We start from the raw sequence: 27,037 nt of genomic DNA, 5'->3' as shown, positions 1-27,037 counted from the left end.
TGTTTTGGATATTCTTTTGTCCCCAGAAATCAATGTTGGCAAGCGTTAGTACATTTTGGGATGTCGAATGGCGTACTAGTGTTACTTATTATTACCGTGTGATCTTTTTTAAAACAAACAATGCCGCGATCTAAAAAAGTTGTAAGTTAATTTTAGTATCAGTGAAAACTTAGAATATAAAGCTATTCTGTTTTTAAGGAATTAGTTGCTTTACAGACTTTCTGCTTGCTTGTGAACGAAAAAAAATATTGTCATTTTTCGTAGACTCTTTTTTATTGGCACGGTATGTTTATTTTGCATTTTTCTATTTTGATTTAGGTTTGCATTGCTTTTTAAGAAAGAGAAAATGTAATTTATTATTATTGATTTAATATTTTTTTATTTTTTTCTTACTTTAGTGGCATTATAAATTCATAACCAAAAAGTAAAAAAAAATATTGTTAACCTATATGATCTCGAACTTGCACTTAAATTTTAGGCTTCAAGTTTCTATTAGAGCTTATTTCACTTATGTAGGTGATTTAGGGCGTTGGTTAACGCCATGTTTGTCTTAAACTAAAAAATTATGCCCTGATTATTTGCTAATTCCTTATAACTTCTCAATCTATACATATAGAGCGAGGTAATTCCTTCTTTGCATTATAAATGGTTAAATGAATACCCTCAAAAAGTGGCTGTTATAATATTTAATTGCTTTGTAGATTACTTAACATCATGATATTTGTATTACAGAAATAACATAAGATTTACAATACTGTTACTGTTTGTTCTTGCTAGTCCAAAAAGATGACTGATGAGGAAAATATGTCAGATAGTGATTTTGGGGAAGATGAAGATCCTGATAAGATTGAAGTTCCAGGTAAGCTCAATATCTAAACATAAATATATATCACTTGAGTAATATACATTTCAAATTTTTAACTTGTTACAAAAAAGGCAAGTACACTTTACTATGTTATTAAAGTTCGGTGATTCACATAAGTAATTATCGGGATTTTTAGAAATAATGTCATGATAAGAGTAAAACTGTTTTTCAATACTTACAGTAAAATAATAAAAAAATGAATGAATGATGGCAATTTTGATGTTTTTGCATGTGTTTATTGACATAATATGATTCAAAAATATCGTTAAATATTTAGAGAAAAATGCTTGCCCTTAGCCAATAATTGAATTATAACTTGATAAATTCAATATTCATATATTTTTTGATTCTAACCACTGTTGTGAGAAATACAAATATCGAGCTTATTTTAATAATACATATTTTCTTATCTAGCATCATTTACAGTTCAACAACATTTAGGCATATTTTGGATTTCAGTTGTGACTCCATTTTGGGCAAGATCATCCACATTTAACTGATACTAAGTGATATAATATCATCTTGATTAGACTTAATTATTATATCGCTTTTAGTTTAAATAACTCGTGGTTTCTCGAGATCATTTTATTTACAAGTTGTTGACACCTTATATAACCCACACCCCAAGTTTTGAAATATATCTTCCTGGTACACTCAACTGAATGTAATTACAATTCCTATTTTTTATTAGTCTTGAGAGAAGTGAAAATTATTGTTATCGAATGACCAGTCAGAAATCAAGACCTTTATCACATTTTTAAAAAGGATCACAGTTAAAAGTCTGTCCGCAGAAACCTTCCATTGTTGTGACTATTAAAGAGGAGTGGGAAGATGTATTTCAAAGTGGTAGCAATGCTAGCTACTAAGTAAAATTTAACATATTGACAATTTTTCCTATAAAATTAATTATTTAAAAACTGAGCTATTCTAACTGTCTTTATTTTTCAGTAAATCAAATAAAATAATGTCTCTCTATGTTATTGTTAACTACTATCTCTAGATTTATCCTACCCTAAACGAACGCGTACGGGGTGGATCAATTTTATTTTAGGGAATTATATGTGTACCTCATATTTTCAAGAATCAGAATAAAACCAATTCTTAATGAAAAGCAAGTCATTCCAAAGCATCAATTCAGATTCCAGGAGAAATATGTTATTATTGAACAAGTACTCAGGATAACAATTAAAATAATGCAAAATCTGGAAGATAAAAAGCACCGATTTTTCTAGATAAAAGTCAGGCCTTTGAAAAAATCTGATATTTGAATTTATTTTACAAAATAAATAAATTTCTTGCATATAATTATTTCCTCATCCCCAAATCCTACTTTGAAGATGGTTAAGAATCAAGATAAATACTCAAAGATACGTCTAATCAATGCTGATGTTTCCCAAGGTAGCGTTTTGGGATACACACACCCAGTCTACCCACAACTTAGTGCAACATATGCCGATGACAGTTGCTTCACTAGCTCCAGACCAAGATCTTCAAATTGCATCACAAATCCTTCAAACAAATCTCAACAGGCTACAGCAATGGTTAAAAATATGGCAAATCCAAGTTAATGAGTCTTATTCCATCCATTTGACCTTTTCAAACTGACTTGGAAACTGTCACAATAAACAAATATGAAATTCCACAAAGGAAGGAATCCAAGTATCTTGGACAGGAGACTTTCATGAAAGAAATACCTTTTTACAAAAAGAGAACAGGGTGGGATTAAACAACTACATCAGATAATTGGAGGAAAATCACAACTATATCGAATAAGAAAAGGTTTCAATGGAAGATTCTGAGGATGATAATAAATACTCCATGTTATGAGTCCCTTAACATTGTAAGGGGTCTATAAGTTCTCTAGATTAAAGAAGAAATTAGAGTTACCAGTGGAAATTACAATTAAATATTTCAGTCACACCTCTCTAGCTGGCCGAAAACCTATTTCATAAGTAGGCTCAAAAGATCTACTCTATACGACATTGCTAACATATTCTGGATTAGAAGCTTTAGTTGAATAATGTTCTGTACGTTTACTTTTAGATTTCAGAATGTTTTATTTTAAATTAACTAGGAAGTGTTAATTATGTAATGCCTTCTATATCAATTGTTGATATTTTCTGCATAAACTAGAGAATTAGGAGGAAAAATTGTAAGTCATCACCTACGATTTAATTATTATTCCACTCAGAAAGAGATTGTAAATAAATTTGGTAAATGAAAAAACTATTTTTTAATGTTCATCATTTTGTTTCAATTAATACATGTAATCAAATCATCTCCCTGAGCGAAACCGGGTACCCCTAGCTAGTATTACATAATTGACTTAGTGGATTAGTCTAACAAATCCGTAAGCTAATATTTATAATTGATGTAAATTTAAAAAAAATAATTTCCATTGTATGTATGTTGTTAAACAATGTTCAATTTAAGTAGGTTTGAAATAATAAAATATTAGTGGAGGTATGAGTCAAAAGTAAAAATAATAAATGTTGAAATGTAGGACTGAAATTTATTCGAAAGCACTGATATATCATACAATCATCAAGACAAGTAAATCTTATCCAAAATACATTGGGATACATAGAAGTATGTGGCCATAAAATAAAATTCCAATATTTGTAATTTGTTTTGAATTTTTGCTATAGGAGGAGGAAAAGATTTGGCTTCAGCAGCTACCATGTTGGACTCTAGAGAAAAACAGCTAAAACAAGATATTTTTAAAGAAGAGTTCAAACCCGATCTGATGAAAATGGGTCAAATGCCAACGAATGCCTTCCCAAAAATGCCTCAGAATGTACACCCTAGCACATTTGATATGATGAGAACACCAGCGAGTGAGTATTTTGTCCACAAATTGGATTTTTTAAGGAACCATCTTCCTATATGTAATATTTCTAATCCTGTTCTGTATCTAATTTCTTTGACTTTGTGTTATGGCCCATGTTTAGATCCCGAAAATGACTACAGGAGTTACTGCTTTTTAACTATTAAAGTTTTAAACATTTCTCGTGTTATTTATTTTAGATTTCTGTAATATATGTGCAAATTTATTGAAAATCTTCGAATTAACCAATATTATAAAGTGAAATGTGGTCATTTTATTTATCCACAACTCATTATGTTTATCAATCTTTGATTTAATCTTATTCTCATGTCTTTTCATGATCGAGACTCCGTGTACTATTCCACTAATATTTTCCACGTTTTTCTGTCCATGGCAAGTACTTCAATTTCCACCAGAGATTTCCCTTCATTTCACCATTTTTTCTCTATCAGCTCCATACATTGTTTCTTGGTTTTTCTCTATATTATTGCTCGACTCAGGGCCGGATTAAGCTAGGGGCTTGAGGGTCCGAGAAGGTCATTTGGAAAACATTATTTGATGTTTTGATACTACAAATCTAACGTATTGATATCATAGCCCCGGGTCTTATAAATCTTAACTGGTCCTGGCTTGACTTACTTACATCTGTCGTTGACTCATTCCCCTTAAACTGTTTCATAGTCTGTTATATTTAATAGTTTTCTCTCGTCATTTTCATTATGTGTTTGTGTCTTATTCTATTTCATATTTTTTCTTATTTTCTTGAATGATTCATTTCATTTGATCCAATTACTACAACAATTAATGAAATCGAGGAAAAGCTACGTAAATATTATCTTAATAGTGCTTTATCCTTAGACGTAATCCAAACTACAATTTCCACCAGATCTCTCCTTTTATTTGGTTCTATTTCCTGTATCTTCACAATCCTTTATCATTTTAGTATATTCTTATTTTATTTGACTTGACTAACCTTTATTATTTTCATGATTTTTCCTTATTGACTCATTTCCTTTTACAGATTATGGAGGTTTTCCTCGTCATTTTCCTTATTCTATCTCATATTTTTTCCTACATTTTTACTTGAATATTTCATTTCGTTTGAACAAATTACTACGTGGAAAAACAATTGAAGAAATCGAGTAGAAGTTAAGTAAATATTATCTTAATGATGCAAAAATCGTTTTTCGGTCAATAAGTTCATGGCCATAGTCTTTCGGGTTTCTAAAGTTCAGTGAGAGTCAGATATAAAAAAATCAATGGGATGTATCACCTTCCAAAGTTACCCCGATTAGTTTTCTACATATCCTAGAGACAGTGCCACTTTTTGTGAAACACCCTACATAGTTGACTTTTATCCTTTAAAAAAATTTCTATGGTATCTTTTTATAGGTAGTCATTAGATAATTTTAGAGTATATAGAGAATTCCTGAAGTTTAAACATTTTGTGCATGTTTTTAAATATATTTAAAAAAGTGTAAATGGGGTAAATTTTAACTTTATGTATTTGTATTAATTAGTTAATTATATTTTACAGTGGGTTCCCCATACGGGATGAGCAGCGTAGCCGCCATGGCGAGTATGCTCAACAGTTTGGGGAACCCGATGAACGTCGGCTCGTTATTTCCGCCGCAAGCTTCTGGCACAGGAGCAGCGCCGGGCTTCAACGCTGCACAATTTCTGCAGCAGAGTAAGTCCTATCTAAGGAGCTGTGAGTGTCGTATTAGACCTTGATTTATATTCTTTTTCTTTTTAAAGAATACTACTGTATATAACGCAGGATTTTGGCCCTTTAAAAATACTCAAAATTTCCTTCAGTACATAATATTGAGAAATGAAAAAAAAACTGGATTGAAGATATTGTGAAAATTGTCCAAGGTCATTAGATTTGTTTACAGTACTCCATTTTGTCAGTGTGTTTTACAATGTTTTCTATTATTTGGAAAGAAAAATTGTGGAAGATTTAGAATCACTTCTAGTGCAACCATTTGGCATGTTATCGGGAAATTAATTCTAATAGTGAAAAGAATAGTTCTACTATTCATGTGTGTACATCCACAGTTGGTTACAACTCAAATTTTTTCCTACGAAGTTTGTGTACACCACCAAGGCTTTTGTGGTGTTAGAGGTTGTTTCACAGGAGTTTACTATCTGGGATAATTCCCACTCAAAGGCTTACCCGTATAGTTTGATGAGCTAGAGATTGAGTTTTTTTCCTAGCGAAGGTATTCAGGTGGGTCATATTCGTCTCACCGAAGTTCCACTTCTAGCTAATTGGAAAATAATGAAAAACAAGTAATCAAATAATTATTTTAATCAATGAAATGTTTTCCATTTACTATTTAATTTCTAAATATAAAATTAATCTTAATTAATTTTTTATTTGTTTTTTAGCTTCTTAAGATTTTCCGGTTTGGTGTTGAAAACTTTGCTTTTCAAGTACCTTTATAAAAAGAATTCCAAAGGTTTGAGATCTAGGGATTTCGATGGTCAATCAGTTGGTCTCCTTCTACCTATTCATCAAAAAATATAGCATCGAGATACTTACAGTTTTTAAATGAAGAGGCGCGCCATCTTGTAAAAAACCAGATATTTCCATTCGAAACATTAGCATGTACAGAGTTACAAAATTCTTTTTGAAAAAATTCTATTGAGAGTTGTCTCCGAAAAAAATTGATTTCTTACAATTCCTGCTCGAGCATTTTTGTATGGCCTTCCCCAATTCTGTTTGTATTTTTATTTGCACTAATATCGATTTAATCAATTTATCTCACCATTTAAGATAATCTCAGATTCGCCAGAAAACTCAAATTTCTTAATTAAAATATTCGTGTAAATTTGAATTTTAATTTCTTACTTAACCGCGCGCCGGTTATAATTTAATGGAGTGAAAACTATAATGTGACAGGTACTCAGTTGCACGCCATCTATTAGCGCCGATTTTAATTTAATGTAATGAAAACTATAATGTGGTAGTTACACAGTTGCATGCCATCTATCAGTGCCGGTTTTAATTTAATATAATGGAAACTTATGTGACAGGTACACAGTTGCCCGCCATACCAGCGCCGGTGATAATTTGATCTAGTGGAAACTGTAAAAGATGGTTTGGGGCTTCATTATTGTTCTAAATGATGCTGGATGAAGAGGTTTCTACAATATCTTGGAATTATTGCAAACTTTCAGTAGTTGGGCAGATTTTCAAGTGAATAACGAACAATACAAGCAATCCGAGCGGTAAAGAAGTGATATCCAAAGTGAAGTGTTAGTTATTTCAGTGTTTGTAGTGTTGTGATTATTGTGATAAGTGGTGCAATAGAAACTCGTACAATTTTATCGACCGAAAGTAAAGTGTCCATCGGTTTCTGAAGACTATAAATTTGCGCTTTAGACAGTGTAATTGTGATTGTTGGTGTAGTGGTAGTGTAAATAAAGGTTTCATTACAAAAAAACTGATAAACATTGAAGATTATTATGCAAAGAAATAAGGAATTTCTTTCAAAGGATATTAGACAAAAATAAATAATGTCAAATTTGGTTATTGATTGGGTAATGGTGTTTGGGAGTGGTTTTATTGAGGAAGTACTGTCACAGGTTTTTCATTTGTGTATAGTGTAGAGTTCTATGTTAACTAATCCTCCTCTTATTCTTGATCGTGCTACGATTATTCATTCGATATATGAGTATCTAGTGATTTCAATCCTTGTAAATCTTTTGAGTTGGTTATTATTATTATTGTATTTAAGAAAAAATTGGAAGTTATTACTGATTGGTCTTGAACATTTAAAAAAAATAGTATTTCAACTATTGAATGTTTTCTATATTACGGACTCTTATATATCAAATTATATTGTGCTCAGTATACAAACGAAAGAGATTGTTTATCAGATTGAGAGAGATAATTTAGAGGTTAGTTTCATAAATTATCCAGTGACAAATACATTTTGAAATTTTGTGTATTATTGAAAACATTCAAAGGTATTCAATAAGAAGGGCCTTAATATGCGTTATCTATACTATATTCTTTATATACCTTTGCAGTGTCAGAGTAAAATGAAGAATTGGCTTTCTTATTTTTCCTATATACAAGATTTATATACATCATTCGTTAAGAAAAATGCTTTATTGTCAAAAAATTGTTTACAATGTGTAGGCAAAAGCTTGTGAAAAATTAAAAAAACAAACAAAAATAAAATTTAAATATAAATTATACACAATAAAATTATAATGAATGACAAAATTACTTTTGAAAATGTACATGTGAAAATTAATTATATGTCGATCCTAAAATAGGTAATAATTTTAGTATTAAATATAAAAAATCCATAGAGACATTAAACTAGTGTGCAGCAAGCTTTGAATTAATTATTGTTAGAATAAAAGTCTTTTACAGAATAAAAGACATTTTCCAGTAAATATACTTTCAAATTATTGCCAAATGCGGGAAAGATGTTATATATTTGATTTCTATTGGGAAATGATTGTGCATTTTTTTGCATTGTAAAATATTTGAGCCTTTAACTAATTCTGAACGTGGAGTGCTTACGAATTATGCAAAGGGATACAAAGATGAATAAGGAAGGAAGAGTCAGAATTTTTAATTTTTTGAAGAAATCCCTGCTGTTTAGTCAGAGTAAATATCTGATAGCTTAGTTTAGTAGTTTGAAGATTCGCTAAAATTGAATCGCACCACACATACCCCCGAAGGGAAGGTGCGACTCAATAAGCCTATAATAAACTGTTAAGTAGATTAAATAACTCCCTATTCAAAGAATATTGGAGTTATTTAATACAAAATGCTGCAATTTATTTTTATATGATTTTTATTCTACTACTTTTCGCTATCCGATTTTTTAAATTTTTCGTCTCATCATCAGCACACATATATAGTCAACTTTTCAAAATGATATTCCTTGTTTTCCGTTCTTCAAGGTCTGTTTTTCATTCTTCTTTTGTCGATACATTTTCATTCACCCTGAGGTCAAATCTTTTTGATTCTTTTTCCAGTCTACTATAGACTTAACGTGGATAAGGGGCCCCTTGCTTGAGTCCATTTTATAATTGGAAGCTTTCTGATAACTTTCCTTTAATCTCAGTTCTATTCAAAGTAGTTTTACCATGTTGTGTCTTCTCTGTAGTATCATTAGCTTGTTTGCAACAAGAAGAATCTATTTAATCATTTGATGCAGTTCCTAAAATATCTTATCACTACAGAAGATTGATTTGATTTTACTTTAATGTAAATTAAACACTCCACTAAAGAATTCTTAACCTCTTGGAGGTTTTACTCTATTTTTAATTTGCTATTGCTCTAAATGATTCATAACAATCCATTCCATTTAGGTGTACAAATTTTGTATTGACATTCTTGTCTGTCGACTAAGTAAGTTGGAATTTTTGGAACCGTTGGTGATGTTCATACTGAACACAATGTTTACACTACCAATACACCAACACTGTCTGACGAGCGTTTCGATAACCAAGTTACCATCTTCAGAGACTAAAAGTAAACAATTTACCTTCATTCTCCGAAGACGATAATTTGATTGGTATGTATAGTGTACAAGACATGATAACAAAGTATGTTAAATGATATATTGATAAAACAAATGTTGAAGGAAAGAAGCCATTTCTATTTACACTGGCAAATTTGCATGTTGCATGAAGTATATTTTCACAGCAAAAACAGTAGTTTAATTTAGTATTTGCCAACACCAAATATGCGAGGATTGTCTTGAATAGTCTCCCAAGTATTATTTATAATACTGATATCCTTTTAAATTTATTTTTCCACACATTTCGAAAGCCCCAACGCTCAAACTCCCTCACAGATATATATGTAAAATATTACATCACACTCAATAAGTCGTATGACTGACACACAGATGGCGCTGTGGCGCTGCGATTGTCATATCCATATGACGTTTATGAAGTACCAACTGTCAAATTCATTAGAAAAAAATGACAGCCATTCAAGTGAAGTTACTTTTGTTATTTTCAAAACGATTTCGTGTGTTAATGTATCATTGCGTGACAAAGTGGGTGCCGAGATTACTCACAGTTGATAAAAAACGTGTTGATGATTCGGAGTAGTGTGTGGTCATGTTTACACGTAATAAATCAGATTTTTTGCGCCGATATGTGATAATGGATCATCACTTCGCTCAGGAATCAAAACGATCATCATCAGAGTTATGGCTTCATGTGCATGGAATATTCTTCATCGACTATCTCCAAAATGGAAAGACAATCAATAGCGAATACTACATAGAGTTGTTGGATCGTTCGAATTCAAAAATTTAGGGAAAACGGTCTCATATGTCGAAGAAAAAAGAACTATTTCACCAAGATAATGCACCGATACCAAAATTGATGGAATCGATAGTTAAACTGAAGGAATTGGTTACTCATCCACCGTACAGTCTAGATCTGGCCCCCTAGTGACACTGACTTCAAAAAAATGCTCACCACAAAGAAACTCAGCTCAAACAAAGAAGCAATTGCTGAAACTGAAGCCTTATTTTGAGGCAAAATACAAAAGAGAAGTTAGAGAAGCGTTGGAATTATTGAAGGAGATTACTTTGATGATTTTGGCAAAAAAGTGTTTTTCTTAGATAGTCACATGACTTTTGAGTGAAGTCAACTCTATATCATTGTAAATGACTGTTTTGCAATACCAGTTCATCCCCGTACAACTTGAAATTGTCGTACATAGACATAGAGGCAAAAAAGGAATTAGAACTAGCAGGTAGTGGGACTAATAAGCCTTAAGGTTCCAAGTACTGATTGATAAGTGATATATGGAATCTGTAAACAGTAAATTAACACAAGTGTTCATAAATTTGAGTAAATGCAGTCCCTGGCCAACATATATTTCATTTAAAATTTTAATGACCAAGTGATATTGTACCGTTTTATTAATTTGTTTTTTTTATTCCATAATGGGTTTAACGCCCGTTCCTCCTTTGATATCTATCTTTCCTCATCCTGGCTCTAGATTGTCACTCCACCTCTTCTGTGGTCGACCTCTATTCCGTGTTCCAAGTGGAGATTTATCCATTTGTTTTTTACCCTGTGATATACATTCGTTAATGTTATCCACGTCACATCATAATATATTCATACTATTGAGCCATTGAAAAGATTTTGATTCTTGTGAGAAGAAGAAATGCTAAATCAGGCGAGTTTGGGTTAAACATAGCGGTCACTCTCACGTGGTCACACTGTCTCAAACATACCACTGTAATAACCCAATATTCTGTTATAATTTCATTTTCTCCCGACAGTTGGTGCTGCGATCAAATTCAGGAAGATATTTTATCATTTTCTGTTATTATTTTGTTGATATAAAGAGTGTGTACAGTCTAAAGTCGATCAAATCATAAAATAGCTTATTAGTATGAAGCTTCTGCTTGCGTATGTAGTTAATGTGGTAAAATCAAAACTCAATAAGTACCGGGCTTTACCAGATAAAGCCTATTCCAAATTTTATTCAAATTTCCAAACTATACATACTATATAGCGTCTCAAAATCATTAATAGTTCGATCCGGACTGTAAAAAATGATATGGCGCTGGTACTGCCATACCCGAAACTTATTGAATTATGTAGATATAATGATAATTTTTAATCTTTTTCAACTCAAATAATTTGATGAATTACTTTTGTTTCTTTTAGTGGAGATGCTAAACCCTTATTTTAATCCCGGATATTTCTCAATGTTTTATCCGGGTGGCAATATCCCTCCATGGGGTGGTCCGCTCAGCAACAAGGCTGTTCAATCCATGTGGATGAATCAGATGGACAGTAAACCTATGCCTCAACAAGAAGAAGAAGAGGTAAATTTATTTTGGATATAAATAAATATTTTTTTGTTTTAAAATGATGTTTTTTAAACAAGAAAATATTTTAACTGTATGCTACTAGAAGATCTCTCTGGGAAAATTTTTTGATTTCACCCATTTCAGTAAAGTAAAAGAATTTTCTTTCAATTCAAGCAGCGAGAAACGTGACAAAAATGAGGTTAACTAGAGCTTTTAGCTTTAGATGATGTAATTGGTGTCCAATTCTTATACTGGGAGGTACGTTCTGTTGTGCAGACCGAGCTAGTGGATATACGTAGCACGACCCAGCTTGCTGAATACGACAACAAAATCAAATGTCATTCTGGAATGCTACAAGACACTCATTGAATTTGTTGACGGAAAGTCAGTAAATCTGCTGTGGATTCTTGGACATACGGGACTTTTAACGGGATCCGAGTCTGCAGTAGGATACCTCATGTTGTGGGAATGAAAAAAAAACAAAGAGGTAGGGTAGCAGAAAGACCAAAACATTCATAAGATTGGACGACGGAAATCCCCTGCAACTGTCAAGCTTTTACAAGCACTCGGAGTAAAATCATGACCTTGTGGAAGAATTTTGTTTCAAAACCAGAGACGCCGGAGTCTCCACGAGTTAGGGCAAGGGGACTGCAAATGAATTAGGATCAACAAGGACTCCCCCATTAGTAATAATAGTTATAATATTGTTGACTTCATAGTAGACAGTTTAGAATGCCACTGTGGCTACTTGGACTCGTTGTAAGTTTGCTGTCAAGACCTGGGGACTTGAGTTTGAAATGGTATACTGGGTAGTATATCATCGCTTGTTTGGTGGTCAAAAACTGGACAAACAACAGCTCAGACCTTAGGTCATCTAGGGATTGTAGTATCGATAAATTGCAAAGCACTGACCGGGCATGATGGGTCAATAAAGATCTTCCTCAAGCTCGAAATGCATTTCTGTGGTATAGGAGATCGTGTTGATTTTTAGACCATACCACTTTCTACAAAGCATACTAATATTTTCTCCTATAGCCAAGCAAAAAGTATGTCCAAGCTAGCGTGGGAATGTAAATAAACTCTAAAAGCAAAGGCTAACAGAAACAACGTAATCCTAATGCGGCTACAGACCATCAGGGTATACCAGGTAATGAGGAATCAGCCTTGCATAATAAAGGGCAACGACACTATACTTTGAACTAGCTTCGTACTGTGGGACAAAAAAATAGAGAAATAGCCTCATTTGAGAGGAGTCTACATATTTTGAAGACAGAACAAAATATCTTTTAGGTATAGGTGCAGAGCCTCTGGAAAACCAAAACGACTTTTCAAAAAATCTAAAATTTAAAGACGTTTAAATGGAGTACTAAAAGCTCGAGAAGTAATTATTAAAAAAATATCGTTTACTTGAAAATTTTTCAAAATGATTATCAATTATTTCTGTTCATTTCAATTTTTATATAACAATAGAAGTTGAAATCAACAATTAAAATTCGTTTGAAAAAATTTTTTACTTGCTTGTTATATAAATGACGAAATTGAAACAAGTTTTCAAATTAATATGTTTATTTTCATTAATTGTAGTTTATCTTTTTCATGATAGGTAGATGACGAAGAATTGGGAGTAGCGGAAACGTACGCCGACTATATGCCTTCAAAATTGAAGTTAGGCAGGAAACATCCGGATCCGGTTGTAGAGACAGCTTCCTTATCAAGTGTAGCTCCAGCTGATGTATGGTACGAATTATCAATACCGGAAGAAACGATAAATAGAGGACATTTGTCTGCTTTGCAGTTAGAAAGTATAACGTACGCCTCGCAAGCACATTCTCATATTCTACCAAATAAATCTCGAGCTGGGTTTTTGATAGGTATAGTAATTTTCCCAATATTTTAATTTAAGGTTAGGAAAATATATAAATTCAATACTTCTTCAATTCGAACATCCAGTAAACTGAAAGCACCCCTAGAATAAACTCAATTGTTTTATTAGAAATTCAAGACTGATTGATTGACCTTGATCGTTTAAAGGCTTTAATGACTGCCAGAACATTATTACAGGGCCAGATAGCGTCCCAATCTTCTGTAAGCTAAAAATAAATTCCTCTATGTGTGAATTATATTCTGGACCATCGTTTGCAGAAATAAATTATTTGTTTCCATGTATTTCCTTGCTTCGTGAGATCACGAACCCAGGCGAGACGTTCGGAATCGTGGAAAAATATAGAACAAAGAGAAGGTTTTTGGTTTTTTCCAAAAACAGGTATATCGCAGAGGATAAATTCAAATGTATGCTATTTAGACATTAAGAAGATAACCTGGGTCAGATATCGGTCAGTCATATCGTTTTATTAAGGGAATTTGTTCTAAGATATGTCTACCTGTATGAAGTATTTTTATATGTAAGGTCACATGGCGTGATCGACACAAAATAATGAAGTGGACCCCACAGTAGAACAGAAAGAGGGGATTACTGAACACATCAACACTCACAATTACACTGTCTGATGCGCGTTTCGATAACCAAGTTATCGTCTTCAGAGACTCAGAGTACTTGTCAGTGTGTTGAGTATGAATATCACCAGCGGTTCCAAAAATTTCACCATAGAAAGATAGGAAGACCAAGATTATCATGGATAAGAACTGAAATGGCAGGAAAAAGTGGCAATTAAGTATCGAACAACGTCGTAAGACTTTTTAAACTCCAATTCATTTATTTTATTTATTAAAAATAGAAAAATGTTAGTGTTAGTTTGTTAATTTTTATATATAAAGAATCAATTGTTTTACAGGTGACGGAGCTGGAGTAGGAAAAGGACGTACGATTGCGGGTATTATCTACGAAAATTATTTGAAAGGTCGTAAGAAAGCTATTTGGGTATCAGTATCTAATGACTTGAAATACGACGCTGAAAGGGATTTAAGGGACATCGGAGCTGGAAAGATAGATGTTCATCCTTTGAACAAACTCAAATATGCCAAAATTAATTCTAGTACTAACGGCAATGTGAAAAAAGGTGTAGTTTTCAGCACTTATTCGGCCTTGATTGGCGAAAGTAATTCGGCCGGTGGAAAATACAAATCGAGATTAAAACAATTGTTGCAATGGTGCGGTTCGGATTTCGACGGACTTATTATTTTTGACGAATGTCACAGGGCAAAGAATTTGTGTCCTGTGGGATCCTCAAAACCCACTAAAACTGGTAATTACTTATTATCATATTGTCATTAATATATTTTATATTTCTGTTTCATTGGATTAGGAATTTTAGTTACTTTCTTCAATATTATTAAAAAAAATAAATGAACTAATAACAAGGCTCATACCTTTTCGATGGTTCTGATATCTGACACCAAAGCAGACCTACATAGTCTTTACTTCTCTTGGTACAGGCAAAATTGATCTGGTAATGCAAAATGTCACACAAGTCTCCCTAAACTAAATGATCATTTTAATCTTGTCTGTCTACCTGATCACTTTGAAGTGCAAAGCAATTAATTGGCAGACCAAATTGCGAATTAATAACTACTTTAATTGGACTAGAGTCATTCTGTCATTTCTCAGCCATGGCAGCTACATAATAGGAGTAAAAGAAAAAAATAGATCCAATAATGATTGAAAGACAAATGTAGACCAAAATATATATCTTCTACTCGACCAGATTAGCTCTATCAATCAATAGATTATAACTGATGGGCTTCAGCTATCATCTGGGAAGAGGAAAGACATATGTCAATTTATTAAGACACTGCTGTAAGAATGTTAAGTGCAGGGTTGAACTGTAGGTCTTTATGTAATGAAACTTGCGGAGTTTACAGTATCTCACCCTCTCTTTTCTAATCTAAATCTAAACTTATTTATTTTATTGCTAAAGAGAAGTTTGTGGCAATTACAATTCTAGAGCGAGAAAAACAACCATCGACAAGGTCCAAACCTTGTAGATGGTTCTGATATCTGACACCAAAGCAGCCCTACATATATTTACTTCCCGTTGGTACAGTCAAATTTAGTCTGGTTATGTAAGATATCATTTAATTCGCCCATTTTAATCTTGTCTGGGTACCTGGTTATTCTGGAGTACACGGCTGTAAATTAGTAGGTCAGCTGACAAGAGAGTAAATAATTGGACTAGAAACATTCCTTCATTCCCCAGCTAGCTAGCTACCAAGATATTTGATATATATATATATATATATATATATATATATATATATATATATATATATATATATATATATATATATATTATCAATTAGTTAATAAGAACTAAAGAAATTGATGAACATCTGCGGAACATGGTAAAGGTTACCGATAATACTTATATAGAAGTCACCGAGATATCTGGACGACACCTGCTTTGTAATTGTGAATCCGTTCAATCATTGAGACACTGTTGATTAGTGACACTATTGATCTTTATATAATGATACTTGTGGAGTTTGCATTGCTCCACTGCCTCTCCTCTAACCTGGATCAAATATTATTTGTTTTATTGCTATACTAGAATTACAAAGATTTTTTGGCTAACAAATTTTTGAGAAAGCAACTTGAAATGAATAAAAAATGAATTATCGTAAATTCAAATAGTTATGGTAAAAAACAAATGGAACAGGACCATTGGATTTCTTAATTGTTTAGTTTAGTTTAAATTGATTAAATTTGGTCCAAGCCAATCATGATTTCTGAAATGTTTTGCAATATCGACACAAAATTTTGAATGGATAGATTGTATTTGGCAAAAGGTTCATGAAAAAATCTGCCAAAACAATTTTTTAGACTTTTTATACAATCAGTACAAAAGTTTTGCCACAAAACTATTCAAGTATCTAAGTTTTAACTTGACAATGGTATAAAGAAAACGATTTATTATATGCACATAAAACTAGTTTGTGACCTGTCTAAATCATTTACAAGACTCATTTCACCCTCGTTTTTTCTCATAAAATAAACTAAAACCACTGGAACTTTCTTTACTCTCATATAGAGAATTTATTAGTTGAAATAATAGTGTTTAAACTAGAAATCCAGCAGCCAGTTTGGAGTGGTAGGTTTGTTAATCGTTTTTTATTTTGACTTGGCTTCCCTTCAAATTAAGGTGTTGATCTAGACTTCAAGTACATTAATTAAATTTCCTCTGCAGTTACAGTGAATTATATTAAAAGATAGATATGTTATTTCAATTGTTATATATTGTATAAGTGTTGTAATAAATAAATATGATTTTGTAGGATTGACTGTACTTGAATTACAAAACAAACTTCCATTAGCAAGAGTTATTTATGCTTCGGCTACTGGAGCTTCCGAACCTCGAAATATGGCCTATATGGTGAGATTGGGACTATGGGGCGAAGGAACGCCTTTCAAAGAATTCGCAGATTTTATATCGGCCGTGGAAAAGAGAGGCGTTGGAGCTATGGAAATTGTGGCTATGGATATGAAATTAAGAGGAATGTATATAGGTAATTATTATATACACTATGCATTTAGAACAAATTTATTCAAGTTTCTATATGACATTCTTTTTCTTTAAATCACTTCATTTATCATCACCTTATCTTAATTTCTATCTATATAAATTTTGTTGCATATACTTGGACAGACTATAAATTTTGTTTATTTCAGCGAGACAGTTGAGTTTTCATGGTGTAGCATTCAAAATTGAAGAAGTTCCGTTATCAAAAGATTTCGAAAAAGTTTATGACGCGAGTGTAAAATTATGGGTCGAAGCAATGCAAAAATTTCACGAAGCAGCGGAATTGGTTGATGCAGAAAACCGTATGCGTAAGACGATGTGGGGACAATTTTGGTCTTCGCATCAAAGATTTTTCAAATATCTTTGTATAGCAGCTAAGGTTGGTATAAATTTTAAATCAACTTATTACTTTTCTCCTCAATTTTCAAATATATGATATGATAATAAAATGAAATAATATTTTCTATATTGACGTATTTTAGGTACCACACGCGGTTGCAGTTGCTCATGAAGCTATAAAAATGGGAAAATGTGTGGTAATTGGTTTGCAGAGCACTGGAGAAGCCAGAACTTTGGAGCAACTAGAAAGGGATGATGGTGAATTAACAGACTTTGTTTCCACGGCTAAAGGTAAAAAAAATTTTTAATTTAATTCTATCTAATCGATAGATCGTCTCACAAAAGCTCTTGGGCTTGTCGGTAATGATAAGGATGAAGCTGCTGTTTCTCTTAATTATCCTTCCAGTACTTGAAGAAGACATATTCGTTTTTCTTACCACATTCCTTTCGCTAACCATTGGATTTTGATTAACTAAATTTAAAATGAAACTTTCTTCTTTTCTTTCAGTTTGATAACGCGTATAAGTTTCAAAAATACTCGCCAAAAGTTAATAACATGTCGGTATATTCAACATTTGGGTACGTTTTGTGCAATTTTAGAAATAACATCTGAAACATTACAAGAAAGGGAAGCCCCCCATCCCAATTTCTTGACATGTATCTGTTTCATCGATGTTCAATTCACAAAATACGTAATTAATAATAATTTATATCTTCATCATTATTTTATACCAGCATCGGTATTTCGGAATGATCTCCGATGTTTATATCACGATTAATTATAAATATCATACAATATTTTTAAAATGAATTTATATTTTTTCCAGTCATAAATGGAATTTATTAAATCAACATTTCAAAGAATAAAAATTTTTGTTTTAGGTGTATTTCAAACACTGGTGGAAAAACACTTTCCTGCTCCCGACAGGAATCGTATTCAAAAGCTTTTGGGCATCGAACCTCTTTCTGCAAAAAAAATTTCAATTACAAATGGAAACGATGAAGGTCATAGTTCATCCAGCAAACGTAAACCGGGTATGTCCTAAAATTAAAATTATCTATCTTCTATATAATTTCTAGAATCGAGAATCTTAACTTTTTGAAGCATCATTTTTAGAGATCGCAGTGTATAATTTTATTTACAAATATTTCCATTCATTTATTGGGTAGTATTAGTGTCTCCAAACCTCGTGATTAAATATGATGTTTGTAGAAAAACAGTTGTAAGTTTCGCGTGAAGATTATGGACGTTTTGAAGTATTTTCGATTTAATTTGACTTCATTTTGTTGTAAAATACTTTACGAGGTGCAGAGTGAATATTTAAAGATATTGTCAAAGGCAAATTTATTTTTTATTTTTATATTTTTAGTTCGACAAGCAGCGGCTAGGGCAGTTAAACGTAACAAATGGTCGACGTCAGACACGGAAGACTCAATCAAAAGCGATGGTTCAGATTTTGAAATGTCCGAAGTGGAAAGTGAAATATCAGAAGAACATTCCGATTCGAACGTTAGTAGTGATTTTAATCCATTCCAATCTGGCAGCGATTCCGATGACGATCCTTGGAATAGAAAGAAAAAAGGAAAGAAACAAAAGAAACCCCCTAAAAAGAAGATATCACCACAAGATAAATTGTCATTAATGTTGAGCCGTAAGACAACTAAAGGTTTGTTGAAACATGTACCACAACTAATTGAATTTTTGTTTCCTTCATTCTTTGATATTAATAAATATAACTTATTCACATTACCGTCTTTACCACAATAGGGCCGTCACTAGCAAATCTCTTAGCCTCCAACAAGATATACCTCGTGCTCATTGCCGATTGCCCTTTACGAGGTTTTACTTTTGAAGCTCTTCCCTTATTTATCTATCCACAAGTATCTCAGAATGAAGAATGTTAAGCTTATCGGGCGAACGCCCTACGGTGAGGGTTTCTCTTCAGGCGTATGGTACATGACCAAGAGCTAGACTAGCAATTTAACCAGGGGCAATACCAGATCTTTGTAGGAGAGCAGGGTAAATAATATCAGGACCTGGACATTAATATGGATTAAAAAATATCAGTGTCCAGTAAAAATATGCAGCGACTTCAGCCAACTTATATGGTTCCCTGTAGTCCAATGCTTCCATCATCCTTAGGGCAGAATCCCCCTTTACCCCCAATACCCGAAAAGTAAGTTAACCTAACCTTAAGGTTTTCTTATTCAATTTCGAGAAATTTTACCATGGAACCGGGTATAGCCTGTGGGTACCTGAATAGTCCTTATCAGTCTAGCTGTAAAGGATCTCCAGGCCATCCCATCTGGTGTTCTCGGCTCTGATGTGTCAAAAGAATTCCTAGTCTAAATCTATTTTGGCTGGATTCCTGCTTTTCCGGTTAAGGGCTTTCAGGTTTTTGTTTCACCGGGGGCGATGAATTTCTTCTCCACCTCTTTAGTAAGTCAGTTATCCTCAAAGGCCTTTTTCTTTCCTCTTGCTAGTAGTACTGCTGTATTTTCGGTTTGATTATTGTAGATGATTGTCATTTAAATTGTAGATGAATGTATTTTTTCAGTAGCTAGCAAATCGAACGGTAGCAGTAGTTTTACCGCTCCTCCAATGGACGCGATTGAACGCGCCTGTTGTATGAAAGAGGAACTTCTAACAGCTATTGAGAGATTAGGAGAAAAACTTCCGCCCAACACCTTAGATCAACTAATAGATGAATTAGGAGGACCGGAAAATGTTGCCGAAATGACAGGTCGTAAAGGAAGGGTTGTTTCAACTGAAGATGGTGGTATACAGTACGAGAGTAGGTCAGAAAACGACGTTCCATTGGAAACATTAAATTTGACTGAAAAGCAACGGTTTATGGATGGCGAAAAGGATGTTGCAATCATTTCAGAAGCTGCGTCAAGTGGTATGTAGCTCAATATCAGATAACAGACATGCAAAACTAGGGAGGACTTTGTTATATAACGTTTAGTGATAAATTAAGAAACTAAATATTTAGAAAAATAATTTGAGTGTTATTGTTATAGGTATATCACTTCAAAGCGATAGGCGAGTGAAAAACCAGAGACGGAGGGTACATATAACTTTAGAATTACCTTGGTCTGCGGATAGAGCTATCCAACAGTTCGGAAGGACTCATAGGAGTAATCAAGTGAATGCTCCAGAATATATTTTCCTAATTTCTGATTTGGCGGGGGAGAGAAGGTTTGCTTCGATTGTGGCAAAAAGGTGAATTATTCATATATTTCTAATAATAAGATTCGGTTATTAAAAAGATGGTAGATATTTCCTAGCAGAAGAATTAGATTTGTTTATGTGAGACACAGAAGAGTGGATAAAGGTAAAAAAAAACCGTCATTCTATGGTAAATATAAGTAAAAAGAAAACGCGAATCGATCCGCCAAAAAATGTATCAAAAGAGCTCTCCAAAAGCGTACGATACTTCTTTTAAGTAGTTTAAAGTCTTATATATTTCATATCTTATTATATATTATTCATTAACTACTTTTTTGCTTCAGGTTAGAAAGTCTGGGAGCCCTAACCCACGGAGATCGTCGCGCAACAGAAACCCGCGATCTTAGCCAATTTAACATCGACAACAAATATGGTCGTTCCGCCTTAGAAGCAATAATGAAAGCTATAATGGGATATGAACAACCAGTAGTTCCACCTCCGCGGGACTACAAAGGCGATTTCTTCAAAGATATTGCCGCGGCGTTGATAGGAGTAGGAATGATTGTAAATAGCGAAAATATGCCCGGAGTTTTATCCTTGGATAAGGATTACAATAATATGTCAAAGTTCCTCAATCGCATTTTGGGTATGCCCGTAGACTTACAGAATAGGTTGTTTAAGTAAGTTCAAATTTTATTACCTCAAATACATTAATTTTTATCACATACACTCTCATAATATTTACTTTAGAACTTTGTATTCAAATACATTATATTATATGGATTGATTCAACATTAAATTGATTAATGTTTGAATATAAAGAGTAACAATTCCAGGAGAACCTCAATTTTTTAAAAAAAGAATGTCAAGTAGATGTTTATCAACGTAGCTGAGGACACTACGTTTCAACGCCGATAACAAGACTCCGATCGAAAATTAAAGAGGTGTGTTAACCATTAATTCGTTCAGCAGGTCCAACTGTCAATAAAGATAACTACTTGGTCGTTTCCAGCATGATTGTGACCGATTTTTTGGCCAGTGTACGCCCGATTTTGCTCCCTGTATTCCTTTAAACTAAACAATTCATATTTTGTAAACAAGCAAATGGGAAAGTTGTTTTAATAATGATATATTTCCAAACAATTGTAATGAATCATTTACTTTTTAGATATTTTACCGATACACTAGCCGCTATTATAACATCCGCTAAAAGATCTGGTAGATTTGATTTAGGTAAGTTGAACTTTTATGTACATACTTATACATACTTTCAATATCGTATTAGCTGCCCCTCACTTCTGACCTATTCGCTGGGAAATAAGCTGTAGCCATTGCGATATCATTTCAGCAATTATCTATGTTTGCTTGTACCAGTATCTGAATAATATCTTGGGTTGTGAATTATTGATGTTGTTCCTTATAGATTCTTTTTGAACAACTGTTTAATGTACCCACGACTCTTTAATTAACACGATTGCTTGTTAATATTTTTTGGATAGTCTCGCTAAAATGACTGATGTCCCTTTTGCATGGTGCCAATCTATTTGTTTAGTTTAAGTTGTTGAAATTTGTTTCCATTTTGTCCTCTTCTTTTTGCTGACTTCAGGTCCCACACTGGTATTACCTTAAACCTGTTGCCTGATTCCAAATGTAAGGCATTCTTCTTTAGAGTTAATTATTCCCTACGTTGAAATATCGGACTCTCCATATTGAGATCGAGTTCAGTGTTATTCATTATCTTTTACTTGCTTGGAATATGGTGATCCTAGCCGCTTTGGGGATATTTTTTCCTCTTAGAACGACCCCCTTCGGTACTCCCTAGTTATGAGGCTTCTCCATTAACTAGTCCACTGTCCATGAACAGCAAGCCAATGCGTGGGTATAACCGCGAAACGCAGTTGTTGTGTGTCCTTTGATTATGTGAGTTTTTCGTTTGGTAGTACTACTTGAGGGTATTCCTATTTTGAAAAAACAGTAACATTAACATAGCTTCTATCTTCAATTTTTGAAAATTCTTCTGTTTGTTAAACTTACATTGGATGATTGACTTTCATCTATTGATATGTTGCATACTGGTCTTCCTAACGCTGGAATTCTTTTTGAAAAAAAAAAAAGTTTTTTATTTTGACAATTCGCTATTATAATAATATAGGATTCAAGTTAATTAAAGATACGAGTTGATTTTTAGTAACGACATTCGTATTGTGTCACAAGACTTATTGTTTTCTTTTTTTGTAGGAATTCTGGATCTTGGCGCTGGAGGGGAAGTAGTGAAAAGGGTGCGGACGGTAACGTTCCTACGTAAACATGCAACAGGTACAGCTCCTACGGAACTTCATACTGTACATGTGGAACGGGGCATGTCATGGCCGGAAGCTTTAGAAAAATTTGCTGACCTTGTAGGCGAATATGAAGGTTGGTGCATTCTTAATTATGCAGAATGTTTTTGGTTGGTCAGTATTGTAGTTTCAATAGAAAACTCTCTAAAGATGTTGACACTTCAAAATGCAATTAGGTCTATGAGAAGAATCACTTCGCTATCATTCAAATACTCATTTAACATTTACGCTTGTAGGTTTCTGGTTATCACATCAAGTCCGTAACGGTAAAACAACTGCCATACTGGCCGTTACAGTGGATACAGGTGGCGGGGGCGGTAGTACTAAAGGAAAAAAAGAAGGTAAAAAGGAAAGCAAGAAAGATCAGTTATTTTCAGTTTATCGACCTAATACCGGTTTACAGTTCAGACAAGAAAGCTTGTCGGAATTGGAAAAGAAATATAAAAAGGTTAGTATTTCATCGCCGTTTTCTATAATGTTGAGTGTTTGAATTTGTCACTAGAGGCTGTGGTATAGAGTTGGATCTTCTAACTGTCATGCCAAATTTGGAGCTAAAATATTTTTTCTTAAACATGCGAATGTTAAGTTTTGTCTTTCAAAAACTTTTTTTTAAATATAGTTATTTCGTATTTGTGTAATGCTCAGGCGTTAGGTTGCAACCTAGATATATACTGCAACCTGAAAGTCTCTCGGCAAAGCTGTTCTCGTCACCAACTAGTGCTCGCTTTCCAGTTCCGGAGTTACAACAAACTCATCTGTTCTGGCTTCAATGATGTTAGGTCTTCACTCGTGCAAGCTCCTATCTCCAAACATTTTTTGCTTATACTTACTGTTAAGAGTATTGTAGATCTCGGAAAATAGGAGTTTCATCTGCACTCGTTAGTTTTTGCTAGGCTGGGTGTTTCCTAAGTCCCGAAAGGAATATGATAAGATGTAGCTTATTTTTATTTAGTTCCAAATTTTTTTTTTAATAGAGTTAATATGAGGTTAATTGAACCAGAAACCCTCTATAGCTTTATACGAATTCGTCAAGCATACATTCAAACCAGAATCATACCCAGTAGAATAATATACTTGGTATTTAATATTTTCTTTATGTTACTAAAAACTTCTATAACGTTTTTTATTTATAATGTTCCTTCCACACTTTCGCAGAAGTTTAATGATGTGTTTATTTAGGTTGTAGAAGAGACTGAGCTTTATTAGTACGTTCTTGAAAATTCTTGAAAAAGTATTTGGGAAAACTAGTTTCATTCACTTTTTTAAAAATCTGATAGAAAAATAGATCATTAATCTTGGGTGTCTAATTAGTGAAAAATAAACTCAAACAATTTTTAATTCATTATCGTTAATTCCAGGTGGAATCTGCTGAAGCAGAAAAGTCCTGGTCTCAGCAATACGACGCTTCTGTAAATACTTGTTCTCATGCATATTGGCGAGGGAATTGTCGAAACGTTTCAATCGGTCACGATTGCGAAGTAGGATTGAGAAGACGAACTTACAATGTAGTTTCCGGTTCAGTACTATCAGTATGGAGTAGAGTGGAAGGGGTGCTTGCCAGTAAAACTGGATCTCAAAATAAGATGCAAGTTATTCGATTGAGGACCAAAGATGACGTTAAAATTGTTGGTAGGTTGTGCATTTTTTCTGTATTATCCTTTTTCATTTCCATATATTTTCCTTTCCTTTTTAAATTGAATAAAATACCATATGAATCTTTTCAATCGTTCGGAAGGAAGACTGCAATACACATTAATAATTTTTCTTGCAAATATTATCATTTACAAATTGGATAAACCTCTATTGGAGATTAAAATTCCCGGAGGATATTTCACGAAGCAGCCTGGAAGGCTACTGCGCAGAACAAACCCAACCACAAATGTGCTTCCTGTACATATGCCATCTCATCTCAAGTGTCAGAAGAACTTGGCAAAACACACTGTTTAGTTTACCTTCAGTAAGTGTGTGAGGATTGGTGTAGTGGTAGTGTTAACGGTGTGTTCGGTATTTTGTAAATATATCGTTTCATTTTTGGTATAAGGAAATCACATAATCAAAAACTCAAGGTCCTTAAATTATTTCTTATTGGTGTAACACTTTTAATGTCACGAAGTATATTTGAAATGAAATGTTTTTTCAATTTTCCAGGTACGCTGGTTCCGAAAAATTGTGTTGACGATTTAATAAAAGCCCTTTCGTCTGACGCAGAAAAGACAGAAGAGAAAACATTCGAAGATTAAATAGACTGAACGTCAAGTGAAGTTTAAAATCACATTTTTAGTTTTAACAGTTGATGTCGCAAATTAATTTTTTTCGGTATAAATATTTGTAAATTTAGTGATTTGTAACATCAAATGTGAAGTTTTAGGAAACAGATACAGGGCAAAAATAGTATTTTACGCACTCTTAAAAAACGAGTTGCATTGTAGTCAAGTGTGAAGTTATTTTGAATGTCACGAAGAGACAGGAACCAACATATTATTTTTTATTTTAAACAAACGAGGATATTGTGTATCAATCTATTTCATTTTACCAAAATAAATATCTATTTTAATTGAATCTAAATAATAATGTCAATACATATTTTTCAACTGGTTTCACAGAAGCTCAATAAGTTTTAATATACAAAATTTAATGTCATTTTATACACAATTGTGTCGTTTAGTTTTCATTTTTTTTAATTAGCCCCTGTGCTGTTTAACAAACTCTTTCAATATTGTTTAAATATTTCATGATTTGTTATGAATCCATTATATAGTGAAATCTAGTTATTTTCAATCTCAGGGTAACCATTTGAAAAAATTTTCATTTATCCGGTTTTCCAATTAGACAGGTTAAAATTATAGTTGTATAGAAGTCGAGATTTATCGTTATTTTATTTATAGAGGTGGAAATGTTAATAGACATTCGTATTTTTGATGTTTTGACTAAAGTGTGGGTATATATTTTCTTTTATAAAAATAAATAATAACAATAAACTGAAGTAATGGCTAATTGATGAAACCTGGCTCCTTGATGGAATGAATACTAGAATCATCAACATTTGACATTTCAAAATACTTACGTAAAGTTTCTAAAGTCTCTTCACAATCTTCTTTTACTTCTTTTTCTATGTCCAAAGAGAAGATTTCAACATTATTGAGCTCTTCTAAAATGAGTCCATTGAAACGGAATCCTGGAAAGCCTGCTTTGGTCATTCCTACAGGTGGTAATTATTTTGTTTCATTCTGCAAAGGCTGCAACTGATATCTACGTCTTCTTGTAGGCTCCTAGCTTCAGATACATTCTTATCTTATCAAATATCATGGTCTGGAGGATGTTTTTATCATTTTCTCTATATTTAAGAAATATTGTACAACTTTCTATAGAAAACCTCAAAGTTGTTGATACCCTTATTCACGGCCTGCAAATCTCCAAATGAATCAAAAGTTATCCAGGCCTTTTTATGGTTTGGATAATTAATAGGAAACGTTTTGATACCTTTGAGCATTCAAGACATATGGCAGTTTTTTGAGTATATTTATATATACGAGTACAGTGAGAGATTTCTTGGAAAAAAAACATATTCAGTAGTTTTATAACTCTATCATCACATTATTATTTAAAGAAATGACTATTGAACATTATTTCCGGACCTTGGATGTCTCCACCTATTGCGTAACTTGATTGTGTTGTTTCAAATTATTTGTATATATTAATTAACATCTCGCAATAATTTGGTTCCCGTCATCTTGTGGTTTTACCTTATATTTTGAAAGTAGTGTGTTAAAAACGCCTATTATTGTTTGGAAAAAAATATGTGAAATAGTTATATTTAGGTATGTATTTATATGACAATTAGGATTTTATTATGTATTTTTTTGTATAATTTTTTTTGTTAGCTACTTTGAGAGGGAAGACTTTGTCTTTTTTTAAAAGAATTTATTTAAAAAAAAATCATTGTATAATATTGTGTTCACAGTAAAAATATCATCGTATTAACGGCTTTTTTTGCACACCCTTTATATTAAGATCTTCGTTGTATGTCTCACATAATTACGAGTGATTATTATTGTCAGCTAGTTTGTTGTATTAAGTATTATTAATCGACATTTTACATTTAATCTAAAGTACGAGGGTTGTACCAAATACACTTTTAAAGACGGTACTTTAGATTTTTTAGATTTCTTAAGTCGAAAAAGTGTGCCCTCTATTCGTC

The 27,037-nt window shown here is 32.8% G+C and overlaps 1 protein-coding gene across 9 annotated transcripts; it reads left to right on the top strand.

Moving 5' to 3' along the window:
- The first annotated feature begins 17 nt into the window (after positions 1-17).
- Positions 18-26,817, top strand: LOC130446058 (protein strawberry notch). 9 transcript variants are annotated; one of them, XM_056782072.1, is made up of 21 exons: positions 43-141; positions 199-283; positions 733-859; positions 3,514-3,702; positions 5,230-5,403; positions 11,370-11,530; positions 13,119-13,386; positions 14,308-14,718; positions 16,745-16,975; positions 17,139-17,368; positions 17,472-17,619; positions 18,211-18,363; positions 18,699-18,995; positions 19,887-20,231; positions 20,353-20,554; positions 20,845-21,180; positions 21,669-21,733; positions 22,739-22,915; positions 23,076-23,287; positions 24,198-24,468; positions 24,988-26,810. In XM_056782072.1, the coding sequence occupies exons 3-21, from the start codon at positions 787-789 to the stop codon at positions 25,077-25,079; spliced, it is 4,035 nt and encodes a 1,344-aa protein (XP_056638050.1). In that variant the 5' UTR covers positions 43-141; positions 199-283; positions 733-786; the 3' UTR covers positions 25,080-26,810. The 9 variants fall into 9 exon arrangements, with proteins under 9 accessions (XP_056638052.1, XP_056638050.1, XP_056638049.1 ...); XM_056782074.1 differs by having other exon boundaries at positions 18-283; positions 5,230-5,382; XM_056782071.1 differs by lacking the exon at positions 199-283 and having other exon boundaries at positions 45-141; positions 778-859; positions 5,230-5,382.
- The last annotated feature ends 220 nt before the right edge of the window (positions 26,818-27,037 follow it).

This window comes from Diorhabda sublineata, chromosome 6 (assembly GCF_026230105.1).
Source record: "Diorhabda sublineata isolate icDioSubl1.1 chromosome 6, icDioSubl1.1, whole genome shotgun sequence".
NCBI classification, from domain to species: domain Eukaryota; kingdom Metazoa; phylum Arthropoda; class Insecta; order Coleoptera; family Chrysomelidae; genus Diorhabda; species Diorhabda sublineata.
This window is presented reverse-complemented; position numbering and strand designations above follow the sequence as displayed.